The sequence below is a fragment of the Macaca thibetana genome, chromosome 11 (genome assembly GCF_024542745.1).
Source record: "Macaca thibetana thibetana isolate TM-01 chromosome 11, ASM2454274v1, whole genome shotgun sequence".
Classification (NCBI taxonomy): Eukaryota; Metazoa; Chordata; class Mammalia; order Primates; family Cercopithecidae; genus Macaca; species Macaca thibetana.
Genome location: NC_065588.1, coordinates 108,376,091 through 108,395,167, shown reverse-complemented (window position 1 = coordinate 108,395,167; position 19,077 = coordinate 108,376,091). Strand labels below are relative to the sequence as shown.

The following is a 19,077-nucleotide window of genomic DNA, read 5'->3' as shown; positions in this document are numbered from 1 at the left end:
GGTCAGGAGTATGAGACCAGCCTGACCAACATGATGAAACCCTGTCTCTGCTAAATACAAAAAATTAGCCGGGCATGGTGGTGCATGCCTGTAATCCCAACTACTCAGGAGGCTGAGGCAGGAGAATTGCTTGAAACCCAAGAGGCAGAGGTTGCAGTGAGCTGAGATTGCGCCATTGCACTCCAGCCTGGGCAACAAGAGTGAAGCTCCATCTCAAAACAGAAAACGTTGCACACTCGGATGCCTTCAGTGCCTTCAGGGTTCAAACAGATCAGCTAAATGAGGGAAATAAAGAGGAAAGTTGGCAGGGGGACTTTGGTGAGCCGGAGGCACAGAGGACACGTGTCCTGTCACCCACTGCTACAGGAGAACATGGCCCTGCTCCTGCCAGAACCGTAATTTCTTATTTCAAGAAAATCCAGGAATCCAAATGTCGATGTGAATTTCTCAATTTTTAAATGTTGGCAACCAAGTCAAATTCTTTCATACACCTTAGGAGGGCCGAGTGCAGTGACTCACACTTGTAATCCAGCACTTTGAGAGGCTGAGGCAAGAGGATCGCTTGAGTTCAGGATATGGAGCAACATAGCCAGACCCTTTCTCTGCAAAAAAGATGAAAAACACCCAGGGAGTGAATAGGGGGAACATAAGCGGGAACACTGTCTGAGAATGAGTTTCAGCTCATAGGCCGCCATGTATAATTTTGGTGAAGAACTATCTCCAAGGTCATCTTACACGAATGCTAAACGGTAAAGCAAGGACAGCGGAGGTGACGTGAATAGTTCTAGCATCTGAGGGCCTAGCCCTGTGCCCCAGTGGAGAGGGGAGCATGGACACCTGTCCTCTGTGAAGGTTCTTTGAGAGCCCATGTTCCAGGACAGTCACAAACTTGTTTCCAACCAGAATTCGCAAGCAATGTCAGTCCTGAGAGAGCAGGAAGCTTGGTCCCCTCGTTGGTAGGTGCTGGACTTAATAAGTCAGCTTCAGCAGGCCCTTGGGATTCCCCCGGCCAGTAATCTTTTATCCTGTACAAGAGCCATCTGGATGTAGCAAACTGCAGTTCGCTCTTTTGCAGGGTGAGGGCTCAGCTGGCTCAGTGGGATGCAGGCTTTAGATGTTCATGATCCCTAATCGTGTCTTACGTACATGAGCTTTCTCTCTTTCCACTCAGATCCAGGGTATGTGTGAATGTAAGATACGCGTCTGGTATGAAGGAGACCTTGGCACAAACGTGTGGTCCTAGACAGTGTTTCCCAAACTTCAGTCATTATCATGCCACCATTGTATGATTGTTGCCATGTCCACAAATTGTGCCTATCAGCATTTATTTACTTACTTATTTTATTTTTTTGAAATGGAGTCTCACTGGAGTGCATTGGCATGATCCACTGCACCCAGGCTGGAGTGCAGTGGCATGATCTCAGCTCACTGCAACCTCTGCCTCCTGGGTTCAAGTGATTCTACTGCCCCAGCCTCCTGAGTAGTTGGGAGTACAGGCGCCTGCCACCATGCCCAGCTAATTTTTTTGTATTTTTAGTAAAAACGGGATTTCACTATGTTAGCCAAGCTGGTCTCAGTCTCCTGACCTCAGGTGACCCACCTGCCTTGGCCTCCCATAATACTGGGATTACAGGCATGAGCCACTGCACCCAGCCAGCATTTATTTATTTAACAGTTTTTATTGCAATCAACTCCTCCTTTTTTAAAACTTAAATTTAGTTTTAAGGAAACCTTGGCCAGGCACGGTGGCTCATGCCTGTAATCCCAGCACTTTGGGAGGCCAAGGTGGATCACGAGGTCAGGAGATCGAGACTATCCTGGCTAACACGGTAAAACCCCTTCTCTACTGAAAATACAAAAAATTAGCCGGGCATGGTGGCGGGCGCCTGTGGTCCCAGCTACTTGGGAGGCTGAGGCAGAAGAATGGTGTGAAACCAGGAGGCGGAGCTTGCAGTGAGCCGAGATCACGCCACTGCGCTCCAGCCTGGGTGACGGGGCGGGACTCTGTCTCAAAAAAAAAAAAGAAAACCTTTACATCACTTCTCTAAATACAAAATTAGTATCCATTGGCATAACTAAAAGGTGCCCATAAAAATAAATACAGGCTGGGCCTGGTGTCTCACACCTGTAATCCCAGCACTTTGGGAGGCTGAGGCAAAAGGATGACTTGAGCCCAGGAGTTCAAGACCAGCCAGGGCAACACAATGAGACCCTGTCTCAATCAGTCAATCAGTCCATCTGTCCATCCATTCATACATACATACATACATACATACATTCAAAGAAAAGAGTTGCCGTCACAAAAATCTAGCTGAATACTGTTCCCTGTCAAAGGCTCTGGGACTCTGGCTCACTTTCTCTTAAGGATATGCCAGCCGGCCAGGCACAGTGGCTTACACCTATAATTCTAGCACTTTGGGAGGCCGAGGCGGGTGAATCACCTGAGGTCAGCAGTTAGAGACCAGCCTGACCAACATGGAGAAACCCTGTCTCTGCTAAAATACAAAATTAGCCGGGTGTGGTGGTGCATGCCTATAATCCCAGCAACTTGGGAGGCTGAGGCAGGAGAATTGCTTGAACCCAGGAGGCAGAGGTGGTGGTGAACCAAGATTGCGCCATTGCACTCCAGCCTGGGCAAGAAGAGCACAACTCCGTCTCAAAAAAACAAAAAAGAATATGCCAGCCTTGGCCAGGTACAGTGGCTCACACCTGTAATCCCAGCACTTTGGGAGGCTGAGGCACACGGACCACTTGAGGCCAGAAGTTCAAGACCAGCCTGGCTAACATGATGAAACCCCATCTCTTCTAAAAATATAAAAATTATCTGGGTGTCCTGGCACATGCCTGTAATTCAAGTTACTCTGGATGCTGAAGCATGAGAATTACTTGAACCTGGGAGGCGGAGGTGGTAATGAGCTGAGATCACGCCACTGCACTCCAGCCCGGGTGATAGAGGCAGACTCTGTCTCAGCAAACAAAACAAAACAAACAAACAAACAAAAACAAAGTAGCTTCAAAAAATATTAAAGAAGGCCAGGCACGGTAGCTCATGCCTATAATCCCAGCACTTTGGGAGGCTGAGGCGGGTGGATCACGAGGTAGGTCAGGAGTTCAAGACCAGCCTGACCAAGGTGATGAAACCCTGTCTCTACTAAAAATACAAAAATTAGCTGGACATGATGGTAGGAGCCTGTAATCCCAGCTATGCGGGAGGCTGAGGCAGAGAATTGCTTGAACCCAGGAGTCAGAGGTTGCAGTGAGCTGAGATCATGCCACTGCGCTCCAGTCTGGGTGACAGACTGAGACTCACTCTCAAAAAATAAAAAATAAAAAAATAAAGTATTTTTAAAATATGATTTAAATTTTTAAAAAGATTAAAAAAAAAAAAAGAATGTGCCAGCCTCATGGCCAGGCACAGTGGCACACACCTGTAAACCCAGCGCTTTGGGAGGCTGAGGTGGGAGGATCACTTGAGCCCAGGAGTTCTAGACCAGCCTGGGCAACATGGCAAAACCATGAAAACTGTCTCTGCAAAAGAAAAATAATAATACAAAAATTAGCTGGGCATGGTCTCACACACCTGTAATCCCAGCTACTCAGGCTGAGGTATCGCTTGAGCCCAGGAGGCTGAGGCAGCAGTGAGCTATGATTGTGCCACTGCACTCCAGCCTGGGTGACAGAGCAAGACCCTGTCTCAAAAAACAAACAAACAAAAAAAACCACCCTCAAAGTAAGGCTTTCTTGTTGACAAAAATCAGGACTAAAAGAGGAGTTTAAAAGGAACAATGTTTCAGTGTGTGTTTCAGTGCCATTTGGTAAAATTGGCTTGTGTGCCCCATAGTAAGCATCCAGTACTTTGGGAAACATTATTCTAGGGACTTATCACCAACATGCTGCATAACCTTTTGAGACAGAAAATGATGGTGTTTTGCTGGCACCCTGCCATTGGGCACAAGGGTCAAAGCCTTCACCTCTGGGGCCGACCCCTCAGCTCTGAATCCCAGCTCTTTTGTCTAGTAGCTGTGTGACCTCCAGCCAGGCCTCCACCTCCCAACCTCTGTTTCTCCATCTGTAAGAAGGGACCGAATTGCACAGTCTCTGTTCACAGAGTTGTTATGAGGGGCCTGGAACGTAGCCAGTGCTGCATAGTAATTACTGTTACTATTTTCATTTGCCTCAGGAAACTTCCTGTGGACCACGGACATGGCAGCCTGCGTGAAGGAGCTTGTTTTCCATCTCCTGGCAGAGCTCCTGCGCACTGTGCACACTCTGGAGCAGAGGCGGCACCCCGCTGGCCTGTCCTCCTCAATCGCCCTCCAGCTGAACCCCTGCCTGGCCATGCTGATGGCCTTGCAGTCGGAGCTCCACAAGCTGTACGATGAGGAGACGCAGAACTGGGTCTCAGGCAGCACCTGTGGGGGATCCGGGGGCCCGGCGGCCGGCGACCAGGGCAGGTTCTCTACGTATTTTCATGCACTCATGGAAGGGTGCCTGGCGGTGGCCGAAGTGACCCTGCCTACTAACATGAGTGTCACAGCCAGCGGGGTGACCTCAGCGACCGCCCCAAATCTCAGTGACTCGTCCTCCTCCTCCTCGTCCTCGCCAGGACAGACCCCGCAGAGTCCCAGCCTCCTCTCCAAGAGGAAAAAAGTCAAGATGAAGCGGGAAAAGGCCGCCTCGTCGGGCAAGCGCCAGTCTTCCCGCACGGTGGACTCGGACCCCACTGTGCTCAGCATCGGAGGCAGCAAGCCCGAGGACATGCTGTGGTTCCACCGCGCACTCACCCTGCTCATCATCCTCCGCCACCTCACCAGGAAGGACCCACAGGGGCTGGGCGTGACGAGTGACGCCATCGCTGATGCCTGCCAGGCCCTGGTGGGCCCCACCGCCCACAGCCGTTTGCTTGTGATCTCCGGGATCCCCACCCACCTGGACGAGGGCGTAGTCAGAGGCGCCATCCGCAAGGCCTGCAACGCCCACGGCGGGGTCTTCAAAGACGAGATCTACATCCCGCTGCAGGAAGAAGACCCCAAGAAGCCGAAAGACAAGGCCGAGGGCGGGGACGGGAAAGCTGAGCCCGAGAAGACACTGGCCTTCCCTGGCTCAGACAGCATGGAAGTCAGCACGTCCAGCAGCCTGACCCCCGCCATGAGCATCAGCGCCTCTGCCTCCACCAGCCAGGCTTCCATCTGCAGCTCCCAGGGCATCTCCCAAACTGTCAGCGACCTCTCCGTGGATCCGCTGCCTGCCGGCCTCGAGCTGCCCATCCCTCCGGGCCTGTTGGAGCCCCACGTGGTGTCCAGCCAGGAGAGCCTGGACATTTCCCTGTGCAGCACTGGCAGCCTGGGCAGCCTGGGCAGCCTGGGGGAGCCCCTGGACAATGCAGAGACGGCCTTGGTGTCAGACATGGGCTCCATGTACACAGTAACTTCCCTGGACCACCAGCCCCTAGTGGCACGCCCCATCAAAGGCTTCGCAGTGGTGGAGGTAACAGCTCTCAAGCCTCTGCAACCACTAAATCATGACCCATTTCAATCCCCCAAGCCTCTTTAAACCTTCCAAATTTATTTCCTAGTAGGTAATGGTGGAGCAGTCAGGGGCTCCCTGGGATAGCCCTTGGAATGAGCACAATGAGTCTGCTGGGGATGACATCTCTAAGAGTGACACCAAGTCCCATATCACGAAGTAAAGGGGAGCCAGAGGGCTCAGGGCCTGGCCTTCCATGGTGGGTGGCTGCCATCGGTGCATTCTGACTCAGCCCCGTCGCATCTTCTTGAGCAGCCTTGGGTTCTTTTTGTTCTTTTTGGTGTTGCCATTGGCAGGAGGGATGGTCACTGAGCAGTGTGAGGATAGACGCTTGCCATTCTGTCCCAGGTGATTCTGAGTTTCAGATAACCTGCATGCTAGCGAGTCATAGTTCCACTGCAGGATCCCATGTATTTCTTAAGCCTCGCTGTTTAGAAATCCTGCATCAAAGCCTTTCTGTGCCTTTGCGTAACAGTACAGGTAGGGAACTGACGTGCGTTATACTCTCCCAGCAGGCTCTGCAAGGAGGGTTCAAGGATCAAGCAGCTAGTTTCTTTCCTAGAATCACTTCTTTGAATCCATCATCCTCCTTCGTGGGGACTTCCTCAGTTAGGCATGGATTTTTACTCCCTGGGAAACAGAGGCAAGCCACAGACCTAGCCGAGGTTTAGTGACGAGATTTCAGGTTGAGTCGTTTGCCAAAAGTTGCTGTTGCTGGCCTGTGGGAGAAAGTTTCCCAGGAGGTCCAGCTCACCGGAGTCGGGCAGCTCTCACATCTCTCCAGACAAATAGAGAGTTTCCAGGAAAAGGTGGAAGGGAGAAGTTCACTCACACTGAATGCCTGGTCACGCTACTCAAATCCTGACCCTGTTCTCTGTTCACACAGATAAGATCCCGAGCCAAAATTGAGAAAATTCGAGCAAGTTTATTTAACAATAATGATTTGATTGGTTTGTCAAGTTTGGATGGTGAAGATGAATTGATGGAAATGTCAACCGAAGAGATTCTCACCGTGTCTGTAGTAAATCAGAGTCTCTTTGATACTCAAGGGAGCCCAGGGTTAGAAGATTATTTCAATGATAAGTCAATTAAAGGTGGGTTCTGGATTTGTTTTTAATCTGTAGACTTTGTGGAGCAATTTTAGGCTCACAGAAAAAAATTGCATTAAAATCTCCTCTCCTCCCCAGTGTCCCCTATTTTTAACATCTTGCATTAAAGAGGAACTTGGCAGCTATTCCTGGGTTGCAGATTTTGAAAACAATTCAGACAGTGTTGGGGAGATGGGACAAGAGGCTCCATTGTTTGCCAGTAGGGGCTGATTGTGTGCATCTTTGTATGATGTGAAAAGAAGAAATGTTCCCCTCCTCTCCCAGCTGTCAGGGCGCTGAAGGCCATGGGGGCAGCCCCTGCCACAGGCCTGCCGTGTTCCAGCTGGAGAGGCTACCGGGGTGGCTTTGTACCGCCTGCAACAGGCTTGAATGTGGGCTTGTATTCAAGTCATTTTTTCCTTTTTGTCTAGCCAGGCTTCCCCTGGTTCAAGTGCAAGTGTATTTATTTTGTTCTGTCCTATGCAGCTAGAACGTTGCTGGTAAGTACTTGGTCATATGCTTGAGGACAGCTCATGCCTCTCCCTTGTAAACTGACCCCTGGGAAAGAAACAGTTCCAGCCCTTTTTTCTCTGAAGTCCCGTTTGCCAGCCCTTTTGCCATTGTGGTGGCTCTTTTGTGGAGCAAACTCTGTCTCCTTCCCACTAATTTCTTTTTTTTTTTTTTAATTCCTCTTTTTTTCTTTTTTTATTCCTTTTTTCTTTTTAAAATTCTTTTCTTTAAAAAAATTATCTTACTTATTATTTGTACAGAGAGTCTTCCTATGTTGCCCAGGCTGGTCTCAAACTCCTAGACTCAAGCAGTCCTCCAGCCTCGGCCTCCCAAAGTGCTAGGACTATAGACGTGAGCCATCACACCGGCCTTAATCTGATTCTTTAATGTTTGAAATTTCGTCATAGAGTTGCTATGTTGTTTTGTGTTTTTGAAGTACAAAATTGTAATTTTTTCTTTTTTTTAAGACAGAGTCTTGCTCTGTCACCCAGGCTGGAGTGCAGTGGTGCAGTCTCAGTTCACTGAAATTTCCACCTCCCGGGTTCAAGCAATTCTCCCTGCCTCAGCCTCCCCGGTAGCTGGGATTACAGGCACACCACCATACCCAGTTAATTTTTGTATTTTTAGTAGAGGCGGGGTTTCACCATGTTGGCCAGGCCAGTCTCAAACTCCTGACCTCAGGTGATCCGCCCGCCTCAGCCTCCCAAAGTGCTGGGATTACAGGTGTGAACGAACCACTGCACCCAGCCAAAAAATGTAATATTGAGTAGAGGTTTTGTTGTTTAAAATTATGACCCCAGGCCCGGCAAAGTGGCTCATGCCTGTAATCCCAGCACTTTGGAAAGCCGAGGCAGATGGATTGCTTGAGCCCAGGAGTTTGAGACCAGCCTGGGCAGCATAGTGAGACCTCGTCTCTACAAAAAATAAAATAAGCTGGGCATGGTGGCGCATGCCTGTAGTCCCAGCTACTCAGGAGGCTAAGCTGGGAAGATCACTTGAGCCCAGGAGTCGGAGGCTGCAGTGAGCTAATATCACACCACTGCAGTCCAACCTGGGTGACCCCATCTTTAAAAAAAAAAAAAAAAAAAAAAAAAAAACTTGCTTACCCCAATCATGAAATCTGGAAATGTTCCCTCAGAGGTAGGATCAGGGTGAGGTAAGTGAGATCTTGGGGACACAATTTAATGGGGCTCCAGAAAACTCAGTAACATAAATATTCTAGTACATTTTTTTTAAGTCAAAATTAATGTAAAGTATCCATGATCAGCAAAGTGTTAAAATTTTAAATAAAGATAGGATCAGCATTACTGATCTTTTCTCGGGCTCTGATATCAGTCAGCACAGCACTGTAAATATTTTGCTTATTATGGAGGTTTTTTTACATTAATTTTTTTTTTTTTTTTTTTTTTTTTTTTTGAGATGGAGTCTTACTCTGTCGCCCAGGCTGGAGTGCAGTGGTGTGATCTCGGCCCACTGCATCCTCCGCCTCTGGGGTTCAAGCAGTTCTCCTACCTCAGCCTCCTGAGTAGCTGGGACTACAGGCACCACCATGCTGGCAAATTTTTGTATTTTTAGTAGAGAGAGGTTTTCACCACGTTGACCAGGCTGGACTTGAACTCCTGACCTCATGTAATCCTGCGGAGGCCTGCCTTGGCCTCCCAAAGTGCTGGGATTACAAGCGTGAGCCACCTTGCCCAATATTTTTTTTTTTTTTTTTTAGCTCACAAGTGCTACTAAATAATTTTGACTGATTAAAATACTACAGTAAAGTATTGTTTATCTTGATGACTGAGGTTTTTGGCATTTCCTTAAATCTTGCCTGGCATTGAGCAAAGGCCTCGGTGGGCTCATCCTGGTCCCAGTCCTGTCCCTTATTGGCATGTGTTTTGCCCCCTCAGCTCTCAGCTGCCCCCAAGGTCGATGTCAGGTCTGCTTGACAGGAAGCCTGAGGTCTTTCTGCCATTATTGTCTTTCCCAGTCTTCTCATACTTAGATACTGAATTTTAGTTCTAGTTCCTGGTTCTTTTACAGTCAAACTTTCCACATATGGTACCTGGTCTTTTGGTACTGCATGGATATGCCTCATGGTGCCAGGTACACTCCTCTTGTGAGGGTTGTTGTTTTGTTTTGTTTTGTTTTGTTTTGTTTTCTGAAACAGAGTCTCACTCTGTCACCCAGGCTGGAATGCAGTGGCACCATCTCGGCTCACTGCAACCTCCACCTCCTGGTTTCAAGTGATTCTTGTGTCTCAGCCTCCCAAGTAGCTGAGACAACAGGTACACGCCACCACGCCTGGCTAATTTTTGTATTTTGCTTCACCATGTTGCCCAGGCTGGTCTCGAACTCTGACCTCAAGTGACCCACCTGCCTCAGCCTTCCAAAGTGCTGGGATTACAGGTGTGAGCTACCACACCTGGCCTCATGGGTTTTCAACTTGTGACTCTGCTGAGTCAGCTTAGGGCTCAGCCTCTCTCTTCCCCGCACCTGCCCCTCCCACCCTCAGCCCAGATGTGCTGGAGTTGCCACAGCTGGGCCTGGCCTAGGCCAGACTCCCCAGGAGACGGAGCAGGCCAGAGGGAGTGAGGGGCCTGGGTTGCCAGGAGAAGGGAGTGATTCCTGAGAACATGCAGATGGGTTCATGACTGGCCCTTTGGAAAGGCGAGAGCACCTTCTGGAGTGCTTGTTTGGGAACAAAAAAATATTTTTTCAGTGCTCATAGACAGTTTTCTTGTATCTCAGAAAACTTTCTTTTTCACCTGCTCATTGCACCAATTTTGAAGAATATTTCCTAAGAATGCGATCACCTGTTTAACAAGTTGTACTTCCAACTAAAAATACTTGCTGACTGACTATCATCTGGGACTATTCTAGACTAAACTGCTATGATAAATAGCCCCAGGAGGACAATGACTCAAGTTCAGTGGAAGTTAATTCCCTGCAGATGTAAGAGTCAGGGTGAGCATTGCAGTGTGCCCACCTTCGGGGAGGGGCCTGTCATCCCCGAGCAGCCAGGTAGGGGCCAAGTGCAGAGGACAGCAGCCTGGCCCCCATGTGGCTCACATCCCACAGTGACCACGGTTGCAGGGCCTCACCTTACGGCAAGGAAGGCTGGGCATGTGCTGGGCTGTGCCCAGAGAGGGAACCAGGCTTTGGTGGGCAGCTCGCCCTTCCTCTGATGTCCATCTACTGCCCCTTTCAAACAGTGTTTGCAAACAGAATGCTCGCAGGGCTTGTCCTGATGTATGTTCACGGCAGAATTATTTTGCCCCCTCTCCATCCAACAGGGGAGAAGCTGGTGCCCGGGGCCAGAGAGGTTCTGACGGAGATATTTAAGAGCTGTGCCCATTCAGAGCAGACGCTGAGCCTGACACCAGCGAAGCCCATCAGAGTCTCTGACATTTATCTTAGCAAAGAGCAGATCAACTCCCAGACCCCAGGCAACCTCCTCCACCTCTTCTTCACCAATGTCCGGCCTCCAAAAAAGGTGCTGGAGGATCAGCTCACCCAGGTAGCTGCCCATCCCCACCATACCCAGGCTGGGCCTCGCGTGCCCCACAGGACGAAACTCAGAGCCTCCCTGCCACCTCTGTGCTCCACAGATCCTGAGGAAGTATGGCGTGCCAAAGCCCAAGTTTGACAAGAGCAAGTACAGCAAAGCCGGGAAGGAGCAGCACCCCGTGAAGGTGGTGAGCACCAAGCGGCCCATCACCAAGCCGCCCACCAAGGACAAGGCCGTGCTCAACAGCGTCAGGTGTGTGCCCCAAGGAGCCTGGGCAGCCTGGCCTGTGGGCAGATGTGGGGGCGCCCTCCGTGCAGGAGCCTGGGGGGCTGCAGCTCCTCTGGAGGAGCTTGGTGTCAGGCTTTGTCGCCCAGGCTGGAGTGTAGCGGCCCGATCACAGCTCACTGCAGCCAGGCTCAAGTGATCCTCCCACCTCAGCCTCCTGAGTATCCGGGACTACAGGCACATGGCACCTCACCTGACTAATTTTTTGAATTTTTCTGTAGAGATAGGGTTTCACCATGTTGGCCAGGATGGTCTCGAACTCCTGGGCTCAAGCGATCAGCCTGCACTAGCCTCCCAAAGTTCCGAGGTTACAGGCAGGAGCCACTGTGGCCGGTGGGTGTCTGGGTCCTTTCTGCTGAGCTCCTTTCTCAGTCCTCAGCTCCATCAGGTGAACACTGGAGTTTCATTTTATCCACAGGTGTGGTCAAATCCTGACCGTGCAGGCTGGAAAGCCGACCCATCTAAATGAAGACAACATCTAAAATGTTGTACTTTTTTGTTGTTGTTGTTGTTGTTTTTTATTATACTTTAAGTTCTAGGGTACATGTGCACAACATGCAGGTTTGTTACATATGTATACATGTGCCATGTTGGTGTGCTGCACCCATTAACTCATCATTTACATTAGGTATATCCCCTAATGCTATCCCTCCCCCCATACATTTTTTTTAATCCTACTTCTTTTAGCCACACAAATAATGCATAGTTATTGTAGGAAGATTAGAAAATGTATAACGCCTTAAGCCCAGGAGTTCAAGACCAACATGGCAAAACCCCATCTCTACAAAACAATATAAAAATTAGCTGACTGTGGTGGCATGCACCTGTGGTCCCAGCTACTCAAGAAGCTACTCAAGAAGCTGAGGCAGGAGGATGGCTTGAGCCCCAGAAGTCAAGGCTGCAGTGAGCCATAATCACACCACTGCACTCCTGTCCAGCCTGGGTGACAGAGCAAGACCCTGTCTCAAAAAAAAAGAAAAAGAAAATGCATAGTGCCTATTGGAAAAAATTAAATTGCCCCATGCATAGCAACTACTTTTAAGTACATGACCTTTGATTTATGCCTCTATATTATTTTCTTAAGTTTTGAACGACTAAAATAGTACAAAATTCAAAAGCATGTGCAGTGAAAAGCCGCTCTTCCGACCATTCTTAAGCCTTGAAGTTCCCCTCCCTGAGCCTGCAAGGTTACTTCTGTAGCCTTTCAGAAGAACCCTTTCTATAAATATAGAAGCAATTCTATACATATGCCCAGTATTGGGTACCATACACAATGTCCACACCTTGCCATTTTTATTTTTCTTATTTATTTTTTATTTTTTGAGATGGAGTCTCGCTCTGCCGCCCAGGCTGAAGTGCAGTGGCGTGATCTCAGCTCACTGCAAGCTCCGCCTCCCGGGTTCACACCATTCTCCTGCCTCAGCCTCCCGAGTAACTGGGACTACAGGCGCCCGCCACCACGCCTGGCTAATTTTTTGTATTTTTGGTAGAGACGGGGTTTCACCGTGTTAGCCAGGATGGTCTCGATCTCTTGACCTCGTGATCCGCCTGCCTTGGCCTCCCAAAGTGCTGGGATTACAGGCATGAGCCACCGTGCCCGGCTGCCATTTTTACTTAATACTAATTTTGGAAATCATTTCAGACCAGTACAAAAAGAATTCCCCATTCCTTTTTTAAAAAATAGCTACATGGCATTCCATGTGTGGATATGCATATATATGTAATAGAATATTCTTTAGATACGGGGTCTATGACTCTCGAGTACACAGAGATGAAACCTTGATAGCAAAATATTACCTAGCAAGAATCGCTAGAGGAATTGTTTAACCAGAAAAATAAAGGTTTTAAAAAGTTAATTCATTATGTAGAAATGGTGTTTTTCAATCAGCACTGTCCCATAGTGCTTTCTGTGCTGGTAGAAATCAGTGCTATGTCTATATCTGTGCTGTTGGGTACAGCAGCCCCTAAGCCACAACTGGCTAAGGGGCATTTGCATTGTGGCAAGGGTGAACAGGAACTGAATTTGTGATCATATTTCATTTTAATTAACTTTAGGTAGCTACATCTGGCTAGCAGCTACCTTACAGAACAATGTAGCTCTAAAATATGTAGAAAGAGGGTCTGAAAAGAGTCTCTGCAAGATTTTTCACATTTTAAGGCACGGATTTGTCCTTGTAATTTGCTCAGTAAACTTTTCTCACTCAGAGCAAAGGCGATCTTGAACCTAGCCCTGTCTGAGCCCTAAGCCCTAAGTTGGAGGAGGGGGCAGGAATGAATGACTGTACGAGGCTGTGTATTTCCTATCGGGAGGAGGTGTGAACGTGCATTAGTCTAATTCCAGTGCTTTGGTCTACAGCAGGACTGCCTTAAGTGAGAAGAAGCCAACTGTGAAGCCAAAGTCACCAGAAAAGAGCAAACCAGATGAAAAGGACCCAGAAAAGTCCCCTACCAAAAAACAAGAAGGTGAATGAGCAGATGGGGCCTGGAGTGGGCTGGGACCTGTTTCCATCCTGGAGACTGGGCAGCCCCCACGGAGCAGGCCTCTGCTTTTCCCGACTGGCCACTCTCCTACTGAGATGGCCTCTGCTCTGGGCTCTGGGTTCCCTGGGGTATCAGGCAGGGCAGCATTTCCAGAGATTCTGGGAAATATTCCTGGCCAGGGATCGCCCCTCGATGCCATCTTTGATGACCGTGAACTTGAGGAGGTAAAATAGCAGTTCCAGAAACACCACACGCCCACGATGAAGAATAGATGATTGTGACCAAAAAGTGAAAATTGGGAAATCTGCATGGACACTTTCTTCTAGAAGGCACGGCCTAAGCTAGCAGCCCGTGCTGGGGCAGTAGAACGCAAGCCTCCAGAAAGGCCCAGGCAGCATTAGAGAAAGCTATTCTTGTTGTCTGGAAAATTGCTTTGTCAGTCGGGGATGTTTTAGAGATTCATAGAAAGAGGGGACGTGGGAAACTGCAGCCTGTTGAGGGAGACAGAGCCCTTGGGGGCCTGGGCACATGAGGGCTTATGAGTGTCCTGTGCGCAATGGGTTGTGATGGCAAATGACAATTCCCAGAGTTACGGGAGGGAGAGGGGAATTAGGTGGGTTGTGCCTTAAGGGAGAGGCTGTGGTGAGAGCAGAGCACATTGGAGGCGTGCGACGTGCTCAGGTCTCACCAGATTCCTCACACTGGACCTTTTCCACCAGTCCCTGAGGAAAAATACCTGACGCTGGAAGGATTTCACAAATTTGTTGTTGACCGAGCCAAGCAAGACATCCGCAGTGTCTGGAGGGCGATCTTGTCCTGTGGTTATGATCTTCATTTTGAGAGGTAAGAGGGTTACCCCTCAACTCAGTTGGCACCTTGCATAGAAATTGTTTTCAGCCAAGAGCATAATTTCTGAGGAGCTAGTCCATCTCCCCTGTTGATAATGCTTTCTGAGTTATTTCATAATTTCTGAGTTTTTCCCTAAGTGCTAAATGGATTTTCTAACCCACTTGTAAACAAACCTGTTCTTTTCCTCCACACTCCTGACTTGGAGGCTGTGCTGGTCAGCTTGGGCTACCGTGACAGGACACCACACCCTGGGTGGCTTAAACAACAGAAACTTGTTCTCTCTCAGTTCTGGAGTCTGGAAGGCCCAGATCAAGGTGTCAGCAGTGCTGGTTTCTCCTGGGGCCGCTCTTCTTGGCTCCCAGACTGCCACCTTCTCAAGGTCCCCACATGAAGTCTTCCCTCAGTACCTATCTGTGTCCTAATCTCCTCTTCTTACAAGGACCCCAGTCCTGTTGGATTAGGAACCCACTCTGATGACCTCAAGCACCTCTTTAAAGGCTCTGTCTCCAAATACAGTCACACTGGGAATTAGGGCTTCAACATATGTATCTGTTTGGGGACTGGGAGGACACAGTTCAGTCCCATAACAGACAATTTCTTACCCCAAAGAACCTTGTCCTCAGAGTCACACTTTGCCTCGAGTCCCCATTGCCCTCACTCCTTCCCAGGCAGGGGCACAGCTAGGCCACAGCTCTCCAGGGCTCCAGGACTAAATATAGTTTCCCCTTTCTAGCTATAAGTGAATCCCAGGCACTCCAGAAATCACCCTGCCCTGCCCTCCCTCTGGCTCACACGCGTGTGCACATACACACACACACACCCCTACTCAGCCTTGTCCACAGCAAGTGCACCCGGCATCAATCAATGAGAATGGCTACCAGGCCGGGCGCGGTGCCTCACACCTGTAATCCCAGCACTCTGGGAAGCACGAGGTCAGGAGCTTGAGACCAGCCTGGCCAATATGGTGAAACCCCGTCTCTACTAAAAATATGAAAATTAGCCGGGCAGGGGGTACGTGCCTGTAATCCCAGCTACTTAGGAGGCTGAGGCAGGACGATCGCTTGAACCCAGGAGGCGGAGGTTGCAGTGAGCCGAGATCGCGCCACCATACTCCAGCCTGGGCGACAGAATGAGACTCCATCTCAAAAAAAGAAAAAGAAAATGGCTACCAAGGCCGAGCGCGGTGGCTCATGCCTGTAATCCCAGCACTTTGGGAGGCCAAAGTGGGCGGATCACATGGTCAGGAGATCGAGACCATCCTGGCTAACACAGTGAAACCCCGTCTCTACTAAAAATACAAAAAATTAGCCGGGCATGTCAGTGTGTGCCTATAGTCCCAGCTAGTTGGGAGACTGAGGCAGGAGAATGGCATGAACCCGGGAGGCAGAGCTTGCAGTGAGCTGAGATCGGGCCACTGCACTCTAGCCTGGGTGACAGAGCAAGACTCCGTCTCAAAAAAAATAAATAAAAAATAAAAATTTTAAAATTAGGCAGGCGTAGTGGCTTGCACTTGTGGTCCCAGCTACTGGAGAGGCTGAGTAGTGGGAGAATTGCTTGAGTCCAGGAGTTCAAGGCTGCAGTGAGCTATGATCACCACACTGTGCTCCAGCCCGGGCAACAGAGCAAGACTTTGTCTCTAAGGAGAAGAAAGTTTTGTGACACACTGCAAGCTGATGCTATTATGAGCTCCTCCTTCACCCTCACACGCTGCTGCCAACTCTCGGGAGTGAGACACGGGTGGGTGCCTGGTGCTGCCTCCCAGAAGGCTGCAGCGTTCCCACTCCCGCCAGCGTGCTTGGCTTGCTTCTTTTGAAAGAGCTTTCCCCATGAGGAGCGGTACAGGCACCAAGAAACAACCTGGAAGGCGAGGCTGTCTTCTCAATGTGCTCCAGGAGCTGAGGACAAGACTCTAAGAGAAATTCAACAGTCATCCCAGTGCACCCCGCCTCACTTTGCCCTTCTCCCCCTGTTCCCACCCCCAGGTGCGCCTGCATCGATGTCCGACATGCACAGAAGGCCTCAAGAAAGTGGACCCTGGAGATGGACGTGGCACTCGTGCAGTACATCAACCAGCTGTGCCGCCACCTTGCCATCACACCCGCACGGCTCCATCCCCACGAGGTGTACCTGGACCCTGCGGATGCTGCGGACCCCAGAGTGGCCTGTCTCCTGAGTATGTGGCCCTGGGCCTGTCCCCTCCCCTGCTGCCTGATGCGGGCATGCCCCCTGACAAGGGGCGTTTACAAGGGCTAGATTCATTTAGACGCCCGTCAAACGAACACTTCAGAACATGAACACCTGCTACGCGCCAGGTGCGCAAGGAAGGAGGGGGCTGACGAAACAGGGAGAGCAAGGCAGGGGGCCAGGACTGTGGCCTAATTAGTCTGGGGCCTTTTTAGATGCCCATGAAAGCAAAGCCAGGGAGCAGATACAGAAATGCATGGCTGCAGGGGATGCCCAGGCCACTGCCTGGAGGCCCCACTGAGGCCAGGGCTGCCATGGGGAGTGAGAAGCATTTATAGTCTGATAGCTTGCAGTAGAGGCATTAGCCTTCATAATGGAGAACACCATGTTTTTATTAAAAGCTAGGATTGCAGGAAGTCCCATTCAGGTGCCCCTGTCTTTCGAAAGAGAGAAAGCTGTTCTCTGGGCCGGGCGCAGTGGCTCATGCCTTGTAATTGCGGCACTTTGAGAGGCCAAGGCGGGCAGATTACCTGAGGTCGGGAGTTCAAGACCAGCATGACCAACATGGAGAAACCCCATCTCTACTAAAAATACAAAATTAGCCGGGCATGGTGGCACATGCCTGTAATTCCAGCTACTTGGGAGGCTGAGGCAGGAGAATCGCTTGAGCCCAGGAGGCGGAGGTTGCAGTGAGCCAAGATCACGCCATTGCACTCCAGCCTGGGCAACAAGAGCAAAACTCCCGTCTCCATAAAAAAACTAGGATTGCACACAAAATATAAATTGTTAGTTCCCAGACGTCCCCCCTTTACAAGGTGTTGGTGAGCAGCTCATTACACTCGTACCAGGGGCTGTGCTCAGCCGCTTGCCTCATCAGCAACAGGTGCAGAGCCCTTGCTCTCTCCTGGGTGCCAAGGAGGTAAAGGTGGGCAAGAGGTTGTCCCTGACTTCCGTCTGTGGCAATGTGAAGGGTGAAGAACTGAAGGGCAGTGTGCCAGTAGCACAGTTTACTGGTTTTGATATGACATCACCATTGGGGGACGCTGGGTGAAATGTACACGGGACTCTGTGCCATTTTTGCAACCTCCTGTATTATTATTTCAAAATAGTAAGTCAAAAAATAATACAGTGGACAGCCCTGGCATGGCCCTGAAGGTAGATGAGGGGGCCTCGGACTCCTTAAGAGCCAGCACCTCCATCTGGCCAGCCAGGGCCTCGCCCTTTGTGTCTGCTTGGCATAGGCACAGGCACATCAGGGGCCGCTCGCTCACTGACAGCGTCTCCAGGGTCCTAGGTAAAAAATCCACCAATCCTGTTCCCAGTGATAGGGACCCCCTGTGTTGCCTGTGAGTCAGGCATCTCAGCCGATCTGGCCAAGATCTCAGCCTGACTGCTCCTGCGCCCTGCAGACGTGCCCATCGAGAGCCTGCGCCTGCGCTTCGCCTTACTGCAGTCCCTCAACACCACGCTGGAGACCTTCTTCTTGCCCTTGGTGGAGCTGCGCCAGACCCCTATGTACACCCATAGCATCGCCGCCCTGTTGAAGGAGGCCAAAGGTCAGTGCCTGCACCCGCCCTGGCCCTGCAGGAAGAGAGAGGTGACCTGCAAGACGCCAGGGCCAGAATCCACAGGCAGGGTCCTTGGGCAGCCCCCCAGGAAGATGCCTTCCCCCCGAAACCTTTCATCTAGCAGGCTTGGCTCCTCTGGAGCAACAGGTCCACCCAAGGGAAGTTACTTTAATTATAAAAGTAACATATGCTCTGAAAAGTAAAATTATTTTTAAGGTTTTCAAATTAATTAGAAATATATGAAGTTCTGTTTACTATCTGGCCTCCACATCCCTACATCCCAGAGTGACATTGTTAACAGATGAGTATCTATCCTTCCAGACTTTTCTCTTCACATACAGACAGACACGTGTGCACACACAAAGCTTTTTGTCTTTTTTTAAATTAAAAATAGGTATCATTTTCTACATTCCATTTTGCAACTCTAGTTTCTTTGCATTGTTTCTGGAAATTGGGTGTCTCCTGGGAATGACAAAGGGTACATGCACTTAGCAGCTGGGTAGATGCGACACACCACCCTCCACAGTCAGGACCCGGCTCTGCTGCCACCAGGGGGCCTGAGAGTGCCACACCCAGGGACGTAAAGAGAGTCTTGGGGGGACTGGGAAGGAAGGGACAAAGCCCCACCCAAGCGTCTCCCACATTCCTCTCCTTAGGGCTGATCTTCTATGACACAAAAGTGACCGTGATGAATCGAGTGCTGAATGCCACTGTGCAGAGGACAGCGGACCACGCGGCACCTGAGATCACCTTGGACCCACTGGAAATTGTGGGAGGTGAGGTTGGCTGCAGAGGGCAAAAAATGCAAAATGGCAGTGCCTAAACACACTAGTGGATTTCTGGAACATAAAAGAAGCTTCTAGAAGAAGGGAGCCCAGGGCTGGTGCGGCAGTTCCTCCTGTCGTTCTGCTGGAGCATCCTGGTGTGTGGCTTCCTGCTGGAAGGTCCCTTCAGGAGCTCAGGGAAGGGGCATAGCAGAAGGAGCTTGGCTTCCGGGGGCCTGCCCAGCTGCATGGGGTCAGATGGGGCAGGCTTTGCTCTGATCAGCCGTGCGACTGCCAAAAATGGGGATTCCAGCATCAAAGGA

At 50.1% G+C, this 19,077-nt stretch overlaps 1 protein-coding gene across 8 annotated transcripts in view; it reads left to right on the top strand.

Moving 5' to 3' along the window:
• Positions 1 to 19,077, top strand: part of HECTD4 (HECT domain E3 ubiquitin protein ligase 4) — a 224,645-nt gene that overhangs the window by 195,451 nt on the left and 10,117 nt on the right. For 6 of the 8 annotated variants that reach the window (XM_050749617.1, XM_050749625.1, XM_050749623.1 and 3 more), the window contains exons 61-69: positions 4,181 to 5,487; positions 6,413 to 6,620; positions 10,409 to 10,632; positions 10,724 to 10,875; positions 13,265 to 13,371; positions 14,109 to 14,232; positions 16,221 to 16,411; positions 17,832 to 17,978; positions 18,647 to 18,766. In XM_050749617.1, coding sequence (XP_050605574.1) covers positions 4,181 to 5,487; positions 6,413 to 6,620; positions 10,409 to 10,632; positions 10,724 to 10,875; positions 13,265 to 13,371; positions 14,109 to 14,232; positions 16,221 to 16,411; positions 17,832 to 17,978; positions 18,647 to 18,766 — 2,580 coding nt within the window. Of the gene's footprint in view, positions 1 to 4,180; positions 5,488 to 6,412; positions 6,621 to 10,408; positions 10,633 to 10,723; positions 10,876 to 13,264; positions 13,372 to 14,108; positions 14,233 to 16,220; positions 16,412 to 17,744; positions 17,979 to 18,646; positions 18,767 to 19,077 lie in introns of those variants that run through there. The other 2 variants (XM_050749618.1, XM_050749624.1) reach the window with 2 other exon arrangements.